The 9,816-nt window shown below is 36.7% G+C and overlaps 1 protein-coding gene and 1 pseudogene across 1 annotated transcript; both read right to left on the bottom strand.

The window, feature by feature from the left end:
* Nucleotides 1-1,744: 1,744 nt before the first annotated feature.
* Nucleotides 1,745-2,917, bottom strand: LOC134739083 (heat shock transcription factor, Y-linked-like; annotated as a pseudogene).
* A 2,806-nt stretch (nt 2,918-5,723) lies between these two features.
* Nucleotides 5,724-7,210, bottom strand: LOC129025862 (glutamate dehydrogenase 1, mitochondrial-like). Its single transcript, XM_054473427.1, is given in 2 exon segments — nt 5,724-7,024; nt 7,027-7,210. Coding segments are annotated over 2 exon segments (1,470 nt in total). The 5' UTR covers nt 7,196-7,210.
* Between the last annotated feature and the right edge of the window lie 2,606 nt (nt 7,211-9,816).

The raw sequence follows: 9,816 nt of genomic DNA, 5'->3' as shown, positions 1-9,816 counted from the left end.
AGACTTTTATCTCCAAGAGAAAAAAAAATGGGACTCAAGTTACCAGATGGAAAACGACATGTCTGAAAGTGGAGCTGTCTGAATCTCTCACTGTGGTGAAACAGAAGGACATGAAGCTGAAATGAAAACAAATATCAGGTCTGGAAGGGATTTATTTAGCCATGCTGAGGATTTGGACTCAGAATCTAAAAGGTATTAAATCCTGACAAAAGCAATTAAATCTGACTTTGTATGGAGAATGAAACCAATGTGATGAAAATCTGCATTAGAGGTGGGGTTTGGTGGCTCAAGCTTGTAATCTCAGCACTTTTGGGGGCCATGGTGGGTGGATCACATGCAGCCAGGAGTTCAAGACCATCCTGGCCACAATGTTGAAACCCTATTTCTACTAAAAATATAAAAATTAGCCCAGCGTGGTGGGCATATATAATTTTACCTGCTCAAAAGGTTGAGGCACAAGAATTGCTTGAACCCAGAGGTTGAGGTTGCAGTGAGCTGAAATAATGCCACTGCTCTCCATCTGGGGTAACACAGGGAGAAGTTCTCAGAGAAAAAAAAAAAAAGGTAAAGAAATGTGCATTAGAAAACATGAAAGGTGGACTCTAGCAGGAGGTAATGAAAGTCACAAGCATGTTGGAATGCTTTGATATAAGATCAAATGGTGTTCTGTTAATTCCAGCTGTAAAATTCCACCATGTGCTGACAGTGATGCAATCCAAGAGCGTAATATGATGTAAATCTTATTATTCAAGTGATGACATAAATAATTGTGATCATGGACACTGAGCTCACTACGTACGAATTGCAATGAAGAAAATCTTTGCCAACTAAAATCTAAAGTTAAAACAACTGAGGAAATGTAACTGAGAAAATACTGAAGTATGTAGTGTGTGTTAACCTTTCTCTAGATGTTCTCTGTATGTGTGTCTGTGTGTGTTTATGTGAGCATCTATTCCCTTTGTGCCATCCAAATTTATGCCCTATTTGATTTATGCCAGACTACCTGAGAAGTCACTTACTACTTTTTCCTAACTGCAGTTGTTTCCTTTCCCTTGCCTGCTCTCATGGTTTTGTATGTCCTCTCCAAATTTTACATTGAAATTCTGCGTTCATTGTGATAATGTTGGGAGGTAGGACTTTTGAGAGTTGATTAGCCATGTGTTTAACCTCGTGACTGAATTGATGGTGTTATCTGGAGAACAAATTAGTTATTTCGTGAGTGAGCTTTGATGAAGGATGAGTTTGGTCCCGATTTTCTGTTCATCTCATGCCCTTCACCAGATAAGGTCCACCTGCATGTTGTAACATAGAAAGAAGATCTCATGAGATGCAGCCCCTTGACTTCCCCACCTCCAGAACCATGAGCAAAATAAGCCTTTCTACAAATTACCCAGGCAGTGGTACCATGTTGTTTCAGCAGCAAGTGGACCCAAAGACTTTATTATTTTTTCCTCTTTAAAGAACTAAATTACTTAACTTACAAAGGAGCACATCAAATTTCCTTACAAATAATCAAAAAGCCCACATATATTTTTATAGGAAGTAGTACAATAGCCTGACACAGAAAGAAAACACCATTTTACTTTTAACTATACTTTGAGAAATAAAGAAAAAGCAAACATATAAGTTGACATGCAGTTTTATTTTTCAGTAAGATAATTGCAGATATTTTTAGGGTTTTTTTGGTCTATGTAAATGTTATTCTCTGTTGTCATGCATAATCTGATACTGTTTTAATGGAAGATCATTTGTAATTAGGGTGATATTTGTCCAGTTCTGATGGTTGAAGATCTAGCCTGGAATGAGGGACAGCTGATGTATCAGGTATCGTAGGCATTTGCAACCATGGTTTGCCTACTGGTAGCAGGTTAGGATGTGGAGCCTCGTTGACTAATACCACAGGATATCTTGTTGGAAGAGCAGATGGTTCCACTATCAGCTCCAGAAAACCGTTTTGCAAGGGAGATAGGTTGTGGTATTGAGAAGTTGTGGTTGTAATGAAATTCACAATGTGGCCACTTGCTTGGATGCAAGTGCTATGAGAGTGCATATGAATAGTGGTCAACTGATTTAAAATAGCATGCTGATCTGTTGCAATTTGTTGAGACAAGTGACAATAACAAACACTTAAAATATCAGATTTCTGTTTCATCACACAAACTTAATATCATCAAATAATTCATGAACTTGGTTTACTATTTTTAAGAAAGTGCTTTTGGGAAAAAAGCACTAAAGTTGTTAAGGCCTCAAGTGAAAACATGTTATATATTAATAGTAACATTGCATTAAGTGGCTTTGGTAGATTTATTTTGATTTCACTGGTAAGATTCAAAGTTGTTAGCAAAATTTCTTAAAATGCTGGAAGGTTAAAGCTCAAGCTGAACTCAATAATTTCAAAAAATTAAAAAAAAATTTACCTTAGTATTTTATATAATTTTCAAAATCTGGCCTTACTGCATGTATTAACATATTTACTGATGTACAAAGTAAAATTACATATATACTCTATGTAAGGTGGTAACTGAAATATGTTAAATATCTTGCTTAAGACAACGGATTCATTCTCTTCTGCAAGAAAGGTGGCTACAAAGGCAGATCTTTGAAAATTCTGTCAAATTTTACTAAATCCATAAAGGCTGACCTGTCAAACAAATCTTTTGATTCTGTCATCTTGAAATATTCTGTAAGGAGTCTTTCTATCCAAAATTTCTTTCTTGACGAGTTCTTCATTAATCACTCTGCAAGTTCCATTCTCATCCCATAGAATAGACTTGAATTGGTCACTCTCAAATATTTTCTGATATTTCCTGGGGAAGATCACAGAAAAAAAAATCATTACCTTTATCTGGCTCAGAAACACACACTGTGTCACATGGCCATTTTAACAAGGATTCTTGTGAAAAAACCTAAACAGCATTTTCTTCAATCATTGACCTTAAGTCTGAGTCCCCAAGGAATGTGTATTTACACAGTGGAGATCTAGCAGAGGCTTCTGAATCAACTAATTCATCTCTGGGAGAAACAACTTGAGTTTCTGAAGAAACATGTGCCATCTCAAATAAATATTTCTTTAGATACTCTTCCAGCCTGTATAGTTTTCAAGACTGAAGCTTCAAACGCAGCTTCAGAAGGTCTATGCAGGTAAGGCAATCTAAAGCATCACTCTAGTATATGTCAAGCTGAATAGCAAAGACATCACAAGAGGACTTTAGTCTCCTAGCAATCAACAAAAATCTGGCCAAAAGTGTTTCCTTCCCAGTCTGAGAAACGTATCCAGTGAAAATAAAATATAGACTGCTCACTTACACATTGTAGGCTGCAAAATCATATCCCTGTAGCAGCATTTAAATAAATAAGAAAATAATGTCCTCAATCCCTGAAATAAATGTAATTCTCTCCCTGACACGGACATTCTTATTAGATTGGTGAGAGGAGAATAGGTCCTGGTAATTGCAAAATGAAAAAAAAAAAAAAAAAAGAAAAAAGAAAAGGAAAACAACAATGAACGATTTTAAAACCTCTATGACTTTGGCATGTCGGATTGAAAACTGTTGCAGTGCAAAACCAATGTGGTAAAAAGACAGCCATAGAGAAAAAAGTAGGTTACTGGTTATCAGAGGCTGGGAAATAAAAAGAACTGTTTAGTAGGTATGGAGTTTCCTGCTGGGCAATAGAAACATTTAGGAACTAAAGATAGATGATGATTGTACAACATCATAAACATATTAAATTCCATTGAATTGTATACTCATATGTAATTTTTCATTATGTGAAACTTACCTTGATAAATCAAGGGGAGAACAATTGCGAATAAAACTAACAAATTATGTTTCAGAATAAAAAGTTATTTATATGCATATCTCTTCAAAACCTTTTTCAGTCATATCAGAAAAATAAATAATGATTTTATTTGGTATGTCTGTAAATATCTGACAAACCTTAACAACAAAAGAGATTTTAAATGAAGGTGATTTACTTGTAAGGAGATCCCAAAGAATAGGAGATGTAAATAAATAATAATAACAATAAAAATAATAACAACAAGAAAATGTAAGAAAAGTAAGTATGTACGTTTGTCTAAGCAGTAAAATTTTTATTTGGCTCCAAGAACATAATCTCTATAAAAACGATTTTGTAAGGAATAATCTTTGTGTCCTGCAAATAACTGTTATCATTATTAAGCAGGATTTGAATTTATAATGTAATATTAATATTGAATAAAATAACAATGCTGCATTAGCAGTAAGACTTTTTATATCTTTATGGTTGAAATTTGACATATTAAAATTTCAACTCTGGCATTGATAAGTGTTGAATGCGTGTAGAAGAAAGAAATAAAATATAGATATTTCTCATATCGTAGGAGGTAGTTCTCTCATACTGGAAAGAGGTGTCATTGTAAGAAGATTGTCTTGGTTTAATATCCTTTAGGTTTTGGGTTTTTTTTTTTTTTTTTTTTGGAAAACGTAGACTTTAAATAACTGCTTTTATCAACACTTTAAGCCATGCAGTTACAAAGTAGTTAGAAATTTCTGAAAGGTGTTATAGTTTAAAAAAAAAAAAAGCTGATTCTTGCACATGTATTATCTAGCACTTCATGGGAACACTACTGTTCAAAAGGCCATGGCAAAATAACTCCCAAATGAAACACTCAACCCAAGGTTGTTTTCAGCTCTCTGTTAGGGAAGCTGGGTGCAGAATGGAAAGCCTCTAAAAGGAGAGGATACAAAGTCAGGTGAGTAGGGGTCATTGGCAATGCTCAGAGGCTGCCAGACTCCAAACAGGGAGCCAAAGTGTTTTTTTTTCTGGGACACTCTACTTGAATTATAGTTTAGTCACCATAGATCTTCAAAAGAGAACAATTAGTTAACATGATAAAAAGTTTCCTGCATTCTTTGGACTATGTGTCTTAATTATAGTAAGCAAATTCTGACTGTTTTAACGAAAATAGCCTCCAACATTTTGCATGTTATGAAGAAAACTTAATTATCCACAGGGCTTTTAATGTTTGCTGGACAACAATACATGAATGATAAGCTATAAATAATATTGTTTTATGATATAAAAATACTAGTTTTTTTCATTTATTATTTTTATAGGCATTCACTATTTGAGTCAAGGTTAGGCTTGTTAAGTGATTAAAGACAATTTTATTACAGCAGCGTGTACTTATTCTATTCTAAAATAATAAAATTCATAAACAGAAACAGCTTTTGTATTTGTTTGCAACCTGCAGAATTGAGTTATTTTGCTGATATAAAATACTAAGAATTCACTTGACGACCATGCCACCTTTTGAAAAGGCCACAAACCTACTTCTTAAATGTGTTAAAGTTACAGCATGTCCCAGACTCATCCAGAGCAAAATAAGTAAGCAACTGACTGCTCTTGACTCTCCCTTCCCCAGCACTAGCACTGATTGTGTTGAGAAAAGCCACGGAGCAAGACTGCACAGCCAGATGGAGGAGGCTTTTTATTTGAAGGCAAAATACCAAAATGGCTCTCTGGTGTAGGTGACTTCTACTTTCACACTCAGCTTGTACATGATCCTCTAACCTTAACTTATTTCTCCTTAACGGGCTGATTTGGATTGATTGTTGAGAATGGTATCCATTATTAATGAGTCAGGAGAGAAAGGGATTTCTGTAGTTGCATGTAAACTTGTGATAAGTCTGCAGAAGTTACATGTGAAGAGGATAGTGAGGAAGTCAGCCATGATCCATCTATGTGAAGGTCACACCAGCTTCATTGTACACTTTGAAGACTTTCTCAATGGTATTGACATAAGCAGCTGTTCTCAGGTCCAATCCAAGGTTATACTTCCTGTCTGTGTACATGATTTGCCTCGCAAAACGCTCCATTGTGTACACCAAGCCAGAGTGCTTGATGTCTTTCTCAGATGCACCCGGTGTCCTGTCTTGGAACTCTGCCGTGGGTACAATGGGAATAGTTCCACCATGCTTTCCAAATTGTCTTTCTAAACTCTCTTGAACAGACTTAAGCAAGTGGTAGTTAGAATCCCTTTCATATTTGAAAGTCAAACGGCTACAGCTGACATGATTTAGATTCTTCAGCCACTCAAAGTAAGATACTGTCATTCCTCCAGCATTCAAGTAGAGATCTGGAATAACAATTATGTTTCCCTCCAGGAAGATCTTGTCAGCTTCTGGAGTTGTTGGCCCCTTGGCACCTTCAGCAATGATATTGCCTTTGACTCTGGGTTCATTGGATTTGGTCAACTGCTTCTCACTGGCAGCTGGGATCAGTATGTCACAGTTGGCTGCCAAGATGCTTCCTTCACAGGGCTTTGCCTTGGGGAAGCCCAGAATGGACCCACGTTGCAATTTGAAGTCTTCCACTTCCTTTGGGTAAATACCACCTGGATTCCATATACTCCCTTCAGACTCACCAACATCAATACATTTAGCACCAAACCGATGTAAATATCTCATAGAGTGTAGGCCCAGATTACCAAATCCCTGAACGACAAATGTTTTATCTCCAAACCCTGGTGTCATTCCTAAAATGCTCATGTAAGAAGCTTCATTGATGATGTTTTCAATCCCATGGAAGACACCATGGCCAGTAGCAGAGATGCGTCCATGGATTACCCCTTGGCTGATGGGTTTACCAGTAACATGAGCTTGTGTATTAATGTCATAGTGTTCTATGGTACTGGCATAGGCATCAGTGATCCAGGACATCTCCCTCTCACCTGTGCTCAGGTCTGGAGCAGGCACATCAATGCCACGACCAATAAAGTCCTTCTTTGCCAGCTCCATGGTGAAGCTCCCTGTGATCTTTTCCAATTCATTACTAGTATAGTTCTTGGGATTGATCTTAACACCAACTTTAGCACCCCCAAATGGCACATCAACCACCGCACACTTGTGTGTCATCAGAGAAGCCAAAGCTTTTACTTCATCTACACTCACATCAGTGCTGTAATGGACACTTCCCTTGCAGGGCATGCGGTGCTGGCTGTGCTGGGCCGGGTAACCTTAGATGACCTCCCAGGAGCCGTGTCTTGCCCGATGCGGAAGGAGAGACTCAGCACATGGTTGCAGGGCTTGATTATCCACAGGATGCCGCACAGCCTGTTCTCCTTCTGCTTCTCGCTCTCCCAGGTCCTCATGTCCTCCACCAGGTTGTCCTCCACGATGCTGGCGCCGCAATTGAAGAAGCCCTCCACCATCTTGAAGAAGTTGTGGTCGTCCTAGAGGTCGGCCACCGCCTCGCTTTAGTGGCTCCAGGCGGCCAATGCGAGCCCCGACTGCGGGGTTGGGGTGGACTGTCCCCGGGTCTGGCCCAGCAACGCAGCAGAGTGGGCAGCCGCTGAGTCCAGGGCAGCGGGCCCGGCCCGGGACAGCAGCAGGGCTTCACCCCAGGTTTTGCGGTTTTTTGTTCTTGTTTAATTCAGATATTTTTCTACTAATATTATGTAACAAAAATGTTCACATCAGTAAATTCTTTGTGAAGATAAAACCCGTCTCCTACCAGATGCATATGGTTCCTGAATTTTGACCGTTTTTTAAATTAAAAAAAGTGCAAAATTAAAATATATATATTTTTTAATTTTTTACTTTTCTGGAGAATTTTCATGTTGCTCTATCTGAAGGGAGTATACGCTTCTTTTGTGATGGGAGGGGTTGAATGATTACTAACAGTAGCAAAAGATGGGACATGAGTGTGGAGAAAAGAGATCGTTAATGGGAGAATAAGAAGACAAAATCACATTAAATATAGGAAAATCTAAGTCAAATTCTGGCTGAGCATTTTGGGTTGCTAAGATGGGTGACTGTGTAGGGAGGAAGAATGCCTTGTGTTTTCAGGGGGAGATGGCTCAGCTAAAGCTGTCTTCTGACTCCAAACAACAAGCCTACCTATAGTCATAAAAAGGCAAGAAAATAAGCATTTTTACATGAAAAAGATAAACGTAAAGTAGGCTGTATCCACTTAGCTACGTAAAAGAATCAGGTATCTGTCTGATCTCCTTAGGGGCAGCCTGTGATACGCATGTTCTTGTAGCTTCAGTCTCCCAGTTTGCTGGTTCTCCAGGAAAAGGCCAGCAGGCTCAGATAATTATTCAATTTCTTTAATTATTTTAATAATTTTTATAGACAGAATCCTGCTATATTGTTCAGGCCAGCCTCAATTTATTGGCCTGAAGTGATCCACCCACCATGGACTTATAGATTGCTAAGGTTACTGGTGTGAGCTACCATATCTTCCTGATTTGTAAAAACTTTCGTAGAGATTGTGTTTCGTTATTTTGCCAAACCAGGTTCAAAATTCTTAGCCTCAAGCGATCTTTATGCCTTGGCCTTCCAAATTATTGGAATTATTAATATGAGCAAGAAAACCTCAGCTAAAATATGTTATTATCTTTTTAATTATTACTTAATATTTTATTTAGTAAAGGTAAAGCTTCATACTTAATGATACACTGGAAAAAGGTGCAATACAAAGTTATTGGAGTAAGAACCAATTTTGAAATAATAAACACACACTTAGATTAGACAATTTTAAGTTTATGAAGAATTCTCTCACAATTACTGCAAAAATGTTTAATGTATTTAAAATTTGAAATAATATTTTTATGGTTAGGAAAATGTAAAGCAGTATAATAGACAACCAAACCAATTACAATTCCCTATGAGTAAAATCCAAAGACATATACCAGTCACTGGGAGGAACACAAATTAGTTTTTTAAAATGTAAAATACAGTGATAATGAGGAATATAGCAGCAATCTGTGTACTAATCATAGTAATTTATTTTGATTCAGGCAGAAAAATAATTCTGCTCTTTGAATAAAAAGTACCTATACAGTCAAAAACAGTTGTATTTTAAAGCTCTTTCTTAACATAATTCTTATTAGTTAACACTAGATTTTACTGATGATCTTACCACTTCACTAACCCACATTTTAAACTAATGCTTGAGTAAAAAATAATAACTGGTATAATAAATAAATGCTTTTCATATATCCATGCATTAATGTCCACTATTCTGAGGTAAAGATATCTTAAATTTTTTAATTTAAAATAACTAAACCAGAAACGCAACACAGTCACATAAATTAAGGCTAATGATTCTATGAAAAAAGCAAAAAGAAGACTGAAGAAAAGTATTAAAAACATGTTGATGCCTTGTAAAGAATCGTAGAAGCCAAGCACACATTATTTTTATTACTAAGAAGCTAATCTAAAAGCTTAGCATGAGCAGGGTTTAAATAAACACCATTACAAGTAAGCAGTTCTTTCACAAACTGCAAATACTCAACTTTATTGCTTTCACTTAGGAATAAATGTCATTTTTTTTTTTTTTTTTACCATACACTTTTCTCAAAGGCAGGTGACATGATGATATGATATGGTCTTGCAAAAGTTAGCCATAATATATGTCTTATCATCTCATCTTCTTCATCAATCATGTCCATTTGTTTATTATTTCAAAACTATGTAAGCATTTTATCACCTCTTCTGCTGTCTATATGACATGCACTTCAGCGTGTGATCAAATACATTCATGTACTCTCCATCAAAACACTAATTTTTAAAATTTCTTTTTTTTATCATTACACTTAAAGTTCTAGATTACATGTGCACAATGTGCAGGTTTGTTACATGTGTATATATGTGCCATGTTGGTGTGCTGCACCCATTAACTCCTCATTTATATTAGGTATATCTCTTAATGTTATCCCTCCCTACTCCCCACTCCCCCCATCCCATGACAGGCCTCATTTTGTGATGTTCCCCATCCTGTGTCCAAGTGTTCTCATTGTTCAATTCCCACCTATGAGTGAGAACA

This window comes from Pongo pygmaeus, chromosome Y (genome assembly GCF_028885625.2).
Source record: "Pongo pygmaeus isolate AG05252 chromosome Y, NHGRI_mPonPyg2-v2.0_pri, whole genome shotgun sequence".
NCBI classification, from domain to species: Eukaryota; Metazoa; Chordata; class Mammalia; order Primates; family Hominidae; genus Pongo; species Pongo pygmaeus.
Note: the sequence above shows the minus strand (reverse complement) of the source record. Positions and strands in the feature narration are given on the sequence as shown.